The sequence below is a fragment of the Lasioglossum baleicum genome, chromosome 18 (assembly GCF_051020765.1).
Source record: "Lasioglossum baleicum chromosome 18, iyLasBale1, whole genome shotgun sequence".
In the NCBI taxonomy this organism is placed as follows: Eukaryota; Metazoa; Arthropoda; class Insecta; order Hymenoptera; family Halictidae; genus Lasioglossum; species Lasioglossum baleicum.
Window position 1 is genome coordinate 2,640,110 of NC_134946.1, and position 14,214 is coordinate 2,654,323.

Consider the following 14,214-nt stretch of genomic DNA (forward strand, 5'->3'; position numbering starts at 1 on the left):
AATCATGGCAAATGGAAATCAAAGAAGCTGCCCCGAAATAACAATCATCAAACTTTGAAGTGTCATCAATGTGGAAGAAAAGGCCACAAAATAAAAGATTGTTATTATTACAAAAGAAATATCCAACGCAAAGAAGAAAGAAACAGGACAGTTCAAACGGTACAAATGACGGAGCAGATGCATAACAATGATTCAGCTTTTGTGTTTATGGCCGGTGATCATCAGCTGGAGGTCGGAAAAGGAGTGACTTTTCTATTGGATTCGGGAGCCTCTGATCATCTTGTCAATCAGGAAAATTTGTTTACTGATTTTATAATTATACAACCGCCGTTAAATTTTTCTGTTGCGAAAAATGGTGCATTTATTACAGCAACAAAGAGGGGGACAATTTACGTAATCAGCAACAAAATGGTAAATGGTGTACTTGAAAATGTTCTCTATTGCCCTGAAGTTGCATACAATATACTGTCGGTACGAAGGATGCAGCAGGCTGGTATGACGATTGTATTCGACGAAAATGGTGCGACTGTTTTAAATAACGAAAAGACTATAATGACTGGTAAGCCCTTAAGCAATTTAATTGCTATTGAATTCGAGATTGTCCAGAAAAGGGTAAGAAAGACTAATATTCAAATAAATAATGTAAATAATACTAATTATGAATTGTGGCATAAGCGTTTGGGACACATAGGAAGATCAAAATTCTTAGAGTTAAAGAATAAACAAATGGTCGATGATATAGAATATCTTAATCATATTGCACCTAATAATGATTTATGCGAAGCTTGTATAAAAGGAAAACAAGCACGATTGCCATTTGAAAAAGTAAAAGATAAAAGTCATGTAAAACGACCATTGTTTATTGTCCACTCAGATGTTTGTGGGCCTATCACTCCGCCCACGATTGATGATAAAAATTATTATGTAATATTTGTAGATGAATTCACTCATTATTGTGTAACTTATTTAATCTCATATAAGTCAGATGTTTTTTCTGTTTTTAAAGATTTTGTTGCAAAGAGTGAATCTCATTTTAATTTAAAAATCGTAAATTTATATTCTGATAATGGTAGAGAATATTTATCAAATGAGATGAAGGATTATTGCGTGCAAAAAGGTATTAGTTACCATTTAACAGTTCCACGTACCCCTCAATTAAATGGTGTTTCAGAACGGATGATTAGAACAGTAACTGAAAAAGCACGCACAATGATTAGTGGTGCTGATTTGAATAAAGTATTTTGGGGCGAGGCAGTTCTTACTGCTACGTTTTTAATTAATCGAACCCCAACTAAAGCTTTAAAGGTAAATAAAACACCATTTGAATTGTGGCATGGTAAAAAGCCCAAAGTTAAATATTTAAAGATATTCGGGTCTACCGTATATGTTCATAGCAAATTTGGAAGAACCAAGTTTGATGAGAAATCATCGAAAGGTATTCTAGTTGGTTATGAACCAAACGGTTATAAAGTATGGGACGTGAGAACTGATAAATTTATGGTAGTTAGGGATGTGATAACACTGTCCAACAAATTTCAACTTTTTAAAAGTATTTCGATTCCCACTATGCGATTCTTATAGAGTTTTCCGCGCTGACTCCGAATCTGGTTTTAATTTTTTTCATATACGTCCAGTTTTTGAAAAAATGGAGTTTAAAAAAAAGACATATTTTTCAACTTTAAACAAATATTGCGATGTTATTATAAAAGATATTGAATTGTTCTTTACAGCAAAAGATTCTGTAGACTTTCCCGAATACAGTGATATCCAATATTAATACATTATGATTGTTTAAACATGTTTAAACTATGATTAAAGACGGAGAGACACCACTTTTGCACCAATTTTTGCGGATATTTTCGAATTTATCTCAAAAAATAAGGGTCCAGCGAAAAATTGAACTATACCACGCGAAAGAGCAGACTTTTATCTTGAGAAACCCCCCTGTGAAGTTTGCATGGTCGACGTTTTCTTCGAACCAGAAAGCAAAATATCTTCGCCCGACATGTGTTGTCACCAGTGGCGCTCACCACCAGAACGGTCGTTCGCCGCTCCGTATCCCGTCGCTGCGCCGTATCCCGTCCCGAGCGCCACTGGCGGAAACTCATGTCGCGCGAAGATATTTTGCTTTCTGGTTCGAAAAAAACGCTGAACATGCAAACTTCACAGGGGGGTTTCTCAAGATAAAAGTCTGCTCTTTCGCGTGGTATAGTTCAATTTTTCGCTGGACCCTTATTTTTTGAGATAAATTCGAAAATATCCGCAAAAATTGGTGCAAAAGTGGTGCATCTCCGTCTTTAATCATTGTTTAAACATGTTTAAACAATCATAATGTATTAATATTGGATATCACTGTATTCGGGAAAGTCTACAGAATCTTTTGCTGTAAAGAACAATTCAATATCTTTTATAATAACATCGCAATATTTGTTTAAAGTTGAAAAATATGTCTTTTTTTTAAACTCCATTTTCTCAAAAACTGGACGTATAGGAAAAAAAATAAAACCAGATTCGGAATCAGCGCGGAAAACGCTACAAGAATCGCATAGTGGGAATCGAAATACTTTTTGGCTGTTGGACAGTGTAATTGATGAAGTCAATTATTTAAAAACTCGTCCAGAAATGAGGATGGAAAGGGATAATACTGGTCTTGGAAATAAAACTGATGCATCTGAGATATCTTCAAAATCAGTAAAATTCAATGAAAAGCCTCATAAATCTGATAATGATAAATCAGACATATCAAAGTCGAGTACAATTCCCGAAAAGAAATTAGGAGATGAACCTAATGAATCTGTAAAAGAAATAGATACGCACGAAAAGTCATTATCTAAAAATGATAAAGTAGAGATGCCAGAAAAACAGAATCTTAGAAGGAATGATAGAATCAAGAATCAACCTAATATTACTTATGATGAAAGTAATATACAAGACGATCTTCTTATGTGTGCACAATCATTAATATGCAAAATTCCCAGTTCATTTGATGAAATTAAAACTAGAGTAGATAGAACTCAATGGGAACAAGCTATTAATGAAGAGATAAATTCACTTTTAACAAATAATACGTGGACTTTGGTCTCAAAGCCTGAGTATAAAAATATTGTTGACTGTAAATGGATATTTACAATTAAGAATGATGAATATGGAAATCCATTGAGATATAAAGCTCGACTTGTTGCTCGAGGGTTCGGTCAACAATATTTAGAAGATTACAATGAAACATTTACACCTGTTGCAAGAATAGCAAGTTTCAGATTTGTAATAGCTTTTGCAATCAATTTGATTTAATGATACATCATATGGATGTGAAGACGGCATTTTTAAATGGTATGTTAAAAGAGGAAATTTATATGAAAGTTCCTCAAGGAGTCGTCAGTAAAAATAATCAAGTTTGCAAATTAAATAAAGCTATATATGGATTAAAACAGGCAGCGAGATGTTGGTTTGAAATGTTTGAAAAATGTCTTGTAGAAAAGGGTTTTCAAAGCTCTTCAGTTGATCGCTGTATTTATCTGTTAGATAAAGGAAATATATCTAAAAATATATATGTGGTATTATATGTAGACGATCTTGTGATTGCAACTGCTAATAAGGAAACCATGACCAATTTTAAAAATGATTTGATGAATCAGTTTTGTATGAAAGATTTAGGTGATATTAAACTCTTTTTGGGGATAAAAGTTGAGAGAAGTCACGGTTGAATCACGCTAGATCAGAGTGCATATATAAAAACAGTATTAGAGAAATTCAATATGAATGATTGTAAACCTGTTAGTACACCTCTTCCGAATAAATTAAACCATTTAGCATTAAATTCAGATGAAAAATTTGAGGCCCCGTGTAGAAATTTAATTGGTAGTTTAATGTACATAATGGTATGTACGCGACCCGACTTAAGTGTTGCAATAAATATTTTAAGCAGGTATACCGATAAAGAGAATAGAGAGCTTTGGCAAAATTTGAAACAGGTACTCAGATATCTGAAAGGTTCAAGTGATCTGAAGTTATGCTATAAAAAAGGAAATTATAAGTGGTTTTGTTGACTCGGATTGAGGAGGTCAGGATAAAGATGATCCAAAAAGTACATCAGGATATTTATTTAAGTTATTTGAACGATGCACAATATGTTGGTTGACTCGGCGACAAGCATCGGTAGCAACTTCATCTACTGAAGCAGAATATATGGCACTCTACGAGGCCGTAAGAGAAGCATTGTGGTTAAAATCCTTAGCAGTTAGCATAAATATAAATATTTCAGAGCCTATTATTATTTATGAGGATAATAATGGCTGTATAAGTATAGCGCAAAATCCTTGCAATCACAAGAGATCGAAACATATTAATATTAAATATCACTTCTCTAGAGAACAGATAGAGAAAAATCAAATTAAACTTAAATTTGTCTGTACAGAAAACCAGGTTGCTGATATGCTCACGAAACCATTGCCTGCAGTTAAATTTTTGAAATTCAGAACAAGGATGGGACTGGAATAATTTTAAAAATATGATATTTTTATAAGTTAAAGAAATTGTAATGGTCTGATTAGGTTTTTACTGGGTTTTCCTAATCCACGCAACAAATGTTGGACTATATGTATTTCCCAGGAAAAAACAAGGAAGGATAGTTTGTTTATTCTTTTCTAAATGTTAAAAGTTAAATAGAGTTTAAAATATTAGGACCTTGAATAAGTTCTCGCTGTTTCTTCAAAGATGGCAGTAGCAGTACCCCGTTCGTGAAATTTCGAATGGTAACACACATGCAAGGCAGCAGTGTATCTAACCTTAAATTTCAGTGTATGGTAGTTCAATTTAGTGTAAACAAAGTAATTTTTTCTTAGTTCTGAAAATGTCTACTTTTGTGCCAAATAAAGTGTATTTGCAGGGAATTTTATTGCGCTACTTTATTCAAAAGAAATCTGCAGCTGAAGCACATAGAATTCTTGTTGAGACTTATGGTGACAATGCTTTGTCGGATACGACATGCAGAGACTGGTTTCGACGCTTCAAAAATAATGATTTTGAACTTGAGGATAAAGAACGTTCTGGCGCACCGAAAAAATTTGAAGACGAAAAGTTGGAGGAATTACTCGATCAAGACCGATGTCAGACGCTAGCAGAACTTGGAAAAACATTACAAGTAGATGAGTCAACTGTTTCAAAACGTTTAAAAGTTTTAGGAATGATCCAAAAGCAAGGACATTGGGTACCGTATGAATTGAAGCCGAGAGACGTCGAACGGCGTTTTCTCACGTGTGAACTACTGCTTCAACGGCAGAAAAGAAAAGGTTTTTTGCACCGCATCGTGACTGGCGATGAAAAGTGGATACACTACGATAATCCAAAGCGTAGAAATTCGTGGGGTAAGCCCGGCCATGCATCAACATCGTCTGCAAAACCAAATATCCATGGTTCGAAGCTTCTTCTCTGTATTTGGTGGGATCAGCAGGGTGTAATTTATAATGAGCTGCTCAAACCGAAGGAGACTATCACGGGGGAGCGCTATCGACTTCAATTGATGCGTTTAAGTCGAGCCTTAAAAGAAAAACGGCCGCTATACGAGCAGAGACACGACAAAGTGATTTTGCTACATGACAACGCTCGGCCTCATGTTGCAAAACCAGTGAAAACCTACCTGGAAACGCTTCAATGGGAAGTTCTACCCCACCCGCCGTATTCACCTGACATAGCCCCTTCTGATTTTCACCTATTCCGTTCGATGGCACATGGCCTAGCTGACCAGCGCTTTCATTCTTATGAAGAAGCTAAAACATGGATCGATTCTTGGATAGCCTCAAAAGACATGTCGTTTTTCCGACGCGGAATTCATATACTACCAGAAAGATGGGAGAAAATGGTCGCTAATGATGGGCAATACTTTGAATGAAATGTTTTTGTTCCTTATAATTTAAATAAAGCTTTTATTTTGTAAAAGAAACAGCGAGAACTTATTCAAGGTCCTAATATAACCAATTCATTTTTGAGGGGGCGTGTTGGTGTATTTGAAATTATATAATCAATAAAACAAAAATAAATTTGTTTTATATAATTGAATACACAACTTCATAGTTAATTTTTGTTTCATGCTTCACTTTCATTCTGTTATTCAACGTGTCACGACGTCCTTCCTTGCATATCAAATAAATGATAGTTTGTTGATTCTAAACATAGTTCAGTTTATTTAACCCATATTTCCAATAGAGCAGAAATGATATTAATACGAACTTGCTATAATAACTTTAGTTATGTAAATTGAGCATTGAAAATTTGATTATATAAATAATTCTTGAAACACGCCTTTGTCGGAGCGTTCCAAGTTCAAGTGTAAAACATGTTTCCGCGTTTAATATGTGAACAGTACATCACCGGATACCTACACAGAGTGTATATTTACCTGTCAATAGTACAGTATGAGGAAAAAATATTCACATGTAACATAAGCCTGTGGCTTTAACAAAAAATGCAACGGAAGAATATTCGCTTTCAAGATTCTGAATCGATTACCGATTTTTAGTCAAAATATCACGAAGTATCCGCGAGAGTATTACGAAATGTATTTGTTGACTCGAAGCCATGTTTGTTAAGGACTTTAGGACACATAAAAAAAATTGATTCGACCTCGGGGTGGAGTCAGGATTAATATCGTTATTCATTTTCACCGTTACTGACGAATTAATTAAATAAACAGTTGAGTGTACTTCCGAAAGCGACAACCCTCCGATTTTGCTGAAATTTGGCCAAAGCTTATCCACGATTAGAGAAGAAAGTCCCTGAAAGGATTTTTGGCGACGAAGTCTGCCCACCAGCCCCCTTCAAAGTTTCGACAGTACTTACTAAATATTTTCGGAAATATTGATATTAGAGAAAAAAGTTTCCCACAAAAAATGAAGCTCATAAAAAGCTCTACAAGAAAGGTTATATACATTTTTTACTTAAACCTATTATTTTGGCTGTAAAAGCCTCGTTTGCCCCCAGCCCCCTTCAAAGTTTTGACAGTACTTACTAAATATTTTCGAAAATATTGATTTTAGAGAAAAAAGTTTCCAACAAAAAATGAAGCTCATAAAAGGCTCTACAAGAAAGGTTATATACATTTTTTACGTAAACCTATTATTTTGGCTGTTAAAGCCTCGATTGCCCGCCAGCCCCCTTCAAAGTTTCGACAGTACTTACTAAATATTTTCGGAAATAGTGATTTTAAAGAAAAAAGTTTCCAACAAAAAATGAAGCTCATAAAAAGCTCTACAAGAAAGGTTATATACATTTTTTACTTAAACCTATTATTTTGGCTTTTAAAGCCTCGTTTGCCCCCAGCCCCCTTCAAAGTTTTGACAGTTCTTACTAAATATTTCCGAAAATATTGATTTTAGAGAAAAAAGTTTCAAACAAAACATGAAGCGCATAAAAGGCTCTACAAAAAAGGTTAGATACATTTCTTACGTAAATGTAGTATTTTGGCTGTTATGACCCAAAATAACTTGGCGAGGATCAAATTAACTCTGTCAAACATTTCTTTAAATTTATATATTTTTTTATTTACTTCCGTAAATAATGGGAATTTTGAAAAATACTTCAGATAAAAGTTGTAGGTCTCATCGAAATACACATTTTATGTCCTACTAATTTTTGTCATAAAGATAATACTTTCCGAGATAAATGATTATTCACTTATACGGAGCCACCCTCGATTTCAATGATCGCATGATTTATCCATTACTATTTAGTTGAAATTATGTATGACGGCTATATAGAATGCAAAGATTATACGATCAGAATTAGTTTGGATTAGGTGGTGGTGGGGGCGGAGACCACGCAGACGAAAATCCAGGTTGTACGAGTTATATGAAGTTTTGAACATTTAATATCGTTTTTCTCAAAAACTACGGTCTTTATGACAAAAATCAATACGACATAAAATGTGTATTTCGATGAGTCCTATAACTTTTATTTGAAGTACTTTCCAAAATTACCATTATTTACGGAAATAAGTTGAAAAAAACTATGATTTTTATGGTTTTTCGCCATTATAATAAAATTTGCGCCAATTTTCACTATCATATTCGTAATCAGCACGTCAAAGTACGTAAGAGTCCAGAGCAGAAAAAAAATCGGAGGGTTGTCGCTTTCGAAAGTTTATCCCTTATATTAAAATACAATAAAAAAGAGAAAATAATTGTTTTCCTGGTTCTCCATAAAATACCGAATCCAGTTAAATGATTAATAATATTTTTCCCCAAAATTTTAAGCAATCAGTTCAACATTTCTTCTGTTATCTAATTATTGTCGGGATAGATAGAAAAATTTAATATAGATTTAAATAAAATCATGACATTTGTTTAGATCTGCACTGGTTACCACTTCGGGGTTATCCTTGGCTCGTCGACAACCGATTTCACCGACACTATTTTCATCGACGCGATTTCACCGACAGTAACTTTCGTCGACACTATGTTTTCATCGACACGGTTTGTGACCGACACTATTCTATTTGTGTAATTATTGTACAATTTTGTTATGTTTTGTAGTCTATATACAGTAGCGGACAAAAGTTTAAGACCGCTCTAAAGAAGACAATAACTTATTTAATATTGTACTATACGATTTGAACTTTTTTCGGAAGCTAGAGCAATTAGTTTTTACTAAAGGATGTGAAAATAAATTTTTTCAAAAATTGCAACTGATCGGAATTGTTGAAAAAATACCAAAAGTTGAATTTTTAACTTTTTTATGTGGGCCTATATTGAAAATTTAAAAAATACGGTTTGTATCTGTGATCAATTAAACATATTCTGAAAATTTCGTCAAAATCGGTCGATGTTGCAATAAGCTACAAACGTTTAAAGATGGTAACAAATTGCAGATTTTCACGATTTTCGGCAATAATTCATGAAAATCTGCAATTTTTACCATCTTTAAACCGATTTTAACGAAATTTTCAGAATATGTTTAATTGACACAGGTCTACAAACCGTATTTTTTTCAAATTTTCAATATGGGCCCACATAAAAAAGTTAAAAATTCAACTTTTAGTATTTTTTCAACAATTCCAATGAATTGCAATTTTTGAAAAAATTTCTTTTCACATCCTTTAGTAAACTAATTGCACTAGCTTCCCAAAAAAGTTCAAATCGTATAGTACAATATTAAAAAAGTTATCGTCTTCTTTAGAGCGGTCTTAAACTTTTCTCCGCTACTGTATGTACGTTCGTAGCATTCGTTCTGTTCATTCACATTTTTGATATGTATTTACACAATTATGTTTGAAATTGAATGAAATATTATTAGGTCAATCGCGGAAAGTTCCGTCCGTTTAGCGTCGAGTAGTAGTCCAGTCGGCAGGTCGAAAAAAAGGCGTCTATTCGGAAAGTATTCCGAACTTAATGAAATTTTGACACGTCATTTAGGGGTACTCTGGGGTGTCGAATCTCAGTTTTCGACCTCGAGGACCCTGTGCTAACTTGGGAAGGGGGAAAAAACCACGATTTTTATTACCTTGTTTTGGTTTTTCGCCTATTACTCAAAAACTGTGGGTCCTATGAACTTTTGTCTTCCATTTCTGGCAAGAGCATTAAATTTCCTTCAAATTTCACTGGTCAATCTTTTTTTTTTGACCAAATAGGCACCGAGAGACAGGCGTTCAAAATTAGGAAATTAAGTGGCAACTGACGAATATAGGGAAAGACAGAGAAAATTACACTGTCCAACAACAAAAATGGTTCCATATAACTGTTGGGTGTATCTTATGCAGTTTTTAGCGCTGATTCCGAATCTGGCCTTAATTTTTCTCCTACACGCACAGTTTTTGAGAAATTTGAGTTTGAAAAAAAACACGTTTTTCAACTTTGAACAGATATTATGATGTTATTATAAAAGATATTGTATTATTCTTTACAGCAAAAGATTCTGTAGACTTTCCCGAATCCAGTGATGTGCAATAGTAATACATTATGATTGTTTAAACATGTTTAAACAATCATTAAAGACGGAGAGGCATCACTTTTGTACACATTTTTGAGGATGTTTTTCAATTTTTAAAAAAAAAAATAAGGGTCTAAGGGTCCAGCGGAAAATCGAATTGCACCACGCGATAGAGCAGACTTTTATCTTGAGAAACCACTCTTTCAACTTTCCAACGTCGACGTTTTCTTCGAGATAAAAAGAAAAATCTATTTTATTTTATTTTCTATTTTGTAAGCATCAGACATGGATTCTTACTCTTCACCTACCCGATCTACATTTACTACTTTAGTAACCCCCTTTCGGGATTTTCACGAATTTTGGGACACCCTGTATATAAATAGACTCTCTGGATTCGCCGGGTCCCATAGACAAATTTTGTCGCCGGAGATGTTCCATATGATATTTTCCAGTACAACCTGGCTATATTATTATCCGATTTATGCCGAATAAGTATCGGTTTATGCTGACATGGTGTGCTGTCCAATTTCGAGCAGATTCCGAGCACACTCAGCTTCGAGCGTCGTTCTGACAGCATAATACCCGCCATTTGCTCGCATCGTACGATTGCAGGATGTGATCGATATCTGCTCGAGACAAACCTGGCTGACCTAGGATATACCTAATTCGCAAAATGAAAACGTTTAAAAAATCACAATGAACAATTGTTCGATTACCGCGTTTATTCAAGTACCGGAAGTGTTGTTAGAACTGTAGACAGTATTTAGGAAGGTTCCGTTGGACATTTCGAGTACTCTACGTACTGATTTTCAAGTACTATAAATATAATCACTAGTGGCGCAATGTTCTACTGGAACGAACAAAGCAGAGTAAAATACGAGAAAGACGAGCTGAACATCTGAAACAAAAATGTTTGTTAGATGTGCTGCCGAAAATATAGATAATAAAGTATAAATACTTTTTACCATTGCCAATCCTTCTGAACATAGAATGAACAAGCCGGCCAGATTGAATGTTACTAAACTGTGACAGTTCATGAACGTGAATAGTACCACTTTCTGCATCTTTGTGGGTATACGGTACCATAACGAATTATATCTGATTCATTCAATATCGTCGGTACATTAATTTCTGATAATAGACATAACATAGTACATATACGTTACGAGGGCGTTAAACTTTGCACTTTTTCATGAACATGCCCTCAGATTAGGGGATGATATTAAAAATCAGAATATGGTAAAGTAGAGACTTTAAGCTTCAATTTTTTAAACAATCATGATTTTATACCTTTTAACGGTGTGACAGCTAATCAAAGATCGACAACAGGGAATATAAAATTAATGTTTTAATAATTCTACTCTATTCAATTGATTATGTAAATAATGGAACAGACCTTCCCGAAACAAGCGACTTACATTTCCTCGATAATCTTAATGCTTTTGTCCATCACGATCTGTCCGCTATAATTATCAGCTACTATGAATGCCGTGTACGCAAAAACGAATTGCAGAGCAAGAATCACTGCATCAATTTCTTTCACGTCTGTGATACTTATATAAAGCTGCGGCATACGAAAAACAATCTGATTATGTTTCGTTTTCGACAGAATGATTAAAATTTGTCGCGATCGATTCTCGAGCTCTAGGTATTTAATTTTTATGATACTCACACGGTATAAATTTACACCGAACGATGAAACACCCACTATTATCATCAGCATTGACGGCAACATCATGTCGTCCGCGTATTTTTTACTATACCTTAGATGGAAAATTTATAATGGTATGTATTGTGTGATATTATTATTAATGTTACATGCAAGGTAAATAAAGCATGTAATTATAATAATATGGTAAATATTGACAAAAGGGGACTCAGCTCCGAACACGTTGCCCTTGAAATATGTTTTCAAGGTCAACATTCTGAACAACTTTTTCCTATACATATACCCGTCGCTCGGTCTTAGTTAGTTTCCGAGATATTAGTTAGCAAAAAGAACTTTAAATAAAAAAATCGAGATTACGAGTACAGTTCATTCTGCATGTTTTCATGCAGGATACTAACAAATAAAGTATTAATAGCTTGAATCAATTGTTTATTGGATACATTGTGCTCATTACTTTTATATCTTTTGTTTTCAGAATTTTCAATTTACAAATCTGAAACCAATTTGAGAGTATGTATTTAAGTGCTTGACATGTGTCAGATTTTTCTCAGAATTTCTAAACATCATTAACCAGGGAAAATAAGCCAAACACTGATTTGTAAATGTTACCCCATAACTACCCTCCCGATCGAGATACAGGGTTGAAATTTTGCACAGTCTCGATTATATGTATATTAAATAATTTGAATAAATGCGAAAAAGTAAAAATTTAAAAGTGTCCAGAATTAATTTCACTAGTGTATAAAATACAAATTCAGAATTTTAATAATATTTCAATGAAGATACTAACTCAATAGCTTTAAGATGTATATCCACGGCTGGTTTTATATCTATCCTCCTCACCGTTGTTGAAGTTGCAATTTTGTCGATTGCGTTTCGCATTCGATAGCTAGAGGAAAAAACAGATGCAATTTCTAAGAATGGTTTATTGTACATTTTTTAGTGTATCATTTAAATAAATAGTCGAAGGAGTGCACTCAACATGGTATACACATAACTAGACGGCGGATTTGTGAATAAAAATTGTATTAAAAATAAATATCAAGCTACAGAAACCAAGTAAATATTCGTTTCTTCCTCTAGTACTTTTAATAAGTTGATGAACAATGCACAAAATCCATAGTCTACATGTGTCAATGAAGTTATTAAACGTTAAAGAGCTGGTCAGAGTCGCCAGATGAGGGGAGGGAGCACGAATAGAGGGCTAAAAGTTACCCTCTCTCTGCCTCTACCGGATTACTCACGTGGCATTGCAACGCATGCACGACAGAGACGGCACGCGTCACGTGACCGGGCCGGAGCAGCAGCGTGGGGAATAGCATCGTAGAAGGGGAAGGTAGAGTGGGGACACAAGTCTTAATCTAGCGACTCAGGAGCTGGCATGTGTCATATAAAAATGACAAGATAAAATTAAGAATTACACCAACGCACAGTGTTGCGATCAATACTAATTAACTGGACAAAACGTATAACGTAATTCCGTAAAAAATAGATGCTAGTCATATGAAGTAATGCTAAAACTGCCAATGTCTTTTTTGTCGACAGAACTGTGTAAGCATTTTGAATTCTCATTTTCCTACATTTTGTAAGGAGATCCATAAAAGTTCTTATATGTATTTATACCAACCGATATTTTTAAAATACGTTCTGTACTTACTTTTCTATATTCTACGTCAGTGGTCGGCACGGAGGAGACTCTGCAGGCCGTTTTCAGCTCGCGCCGCCTCTTTTCACCGACCGCACGTCCCGTTCCCCGTAACGGCCCTAGTCCTCGAGGCAGCTCAGGCCCGTACCTATCCCAGACCGTATGAACTGCGCGTGGCGCATTAGGGCGACACCCGTATCAATAGGTTTCCACATTACCATTGAGGTACTATTGTAAATGCGTTTTTTTATGTGGTTTCCCCTGTAGGCCTATTCCACTCTGTTGCATGACAATTTCTGAAACTAACTTTGAACGAATAAACACGGAAAAGAGAGAGAGAGAGTTATAAATATATATAATATAATTAGTAAGTTATAAATTAGTAAGTTATTAAGTTATAAATTATATAATATATATAATATAAATATATATAACTTTGACAAATACTTCGATAACCGTTTCACTGATTTCGATTCCCTTAAAAATGATTTCAGACTATTTCAGAACCCCCTCGCGGCCATAATCGAAGAACAAGCTTCCGAGTATCAAGAGGAACTTCGCGATTTTCATCAAAAAGTTCCTCTGAAGACTAGGGAAGAAAACAGTGTCGAATTTTTTAAAATATTAAATGAATCAAGATATCCTCTCCTCAGAAATTTCGCACTGAGAATTTTTTCAATGTTCGGATCGACATATCTGTGCGTATGTTCGTTTTATAAAATGCGGAATATTAAATCGGAAAAGCGCACCCGGTTGAATGACGCTTCTTTATTGTCTGCGATGCAAGCCGCGACATCTAATCTTTCATTTGATATATCTGATATTCCGAGTACATCTAAACGTCCACGAAGAAGTTTGTCTGAATGACTGTTTAAAATTTTGGCAATGGAATTAAGAAGTAGTTCTCTCTCTCTCTCTCTCTTCCGCATTTATTGTTCAAAGTTAGTTTCAGAAATTGTCATGCAGCAGAGTGGAATAGGCC

At 34.6% G+C, this 14,214-nt stretch overlaps 2 protein-coding genes across 3 annotated transcripts in view; both read right to left on the reverse strand.

Annotated features, from left to right (window-relative positions):
* The window catches only part of LOC143217956 (glycerol kinase), a 115,913-nt gene that overhangs the window by 78,015 nt on the left and 23,684 nt on the right, over nt 1-14,214 (reverse strand). The window lies entirely within an intron of this gene.
* Nucleotides 5,654-13,265, reverse strand: LOC143217853 (uncharacterized). Its single transcript, XM_076442498.1, has 3 exons — nt 12,378-13,265; nt 11,591-11,681; nt 5,654-11,482 (listed from the first exon to the last, which is right to left on the reverse strand). Exons 1-3 carry the CDS (start codon nt 12,521-12,523, stop codon nt 11,333-11,335), a joined length of 387 nt encoding a protein of 128 aa, XP_076298613.1. The 5' UTR covers nt 12,524-13,265; the 3' UTR covers nt 5,654-11,332.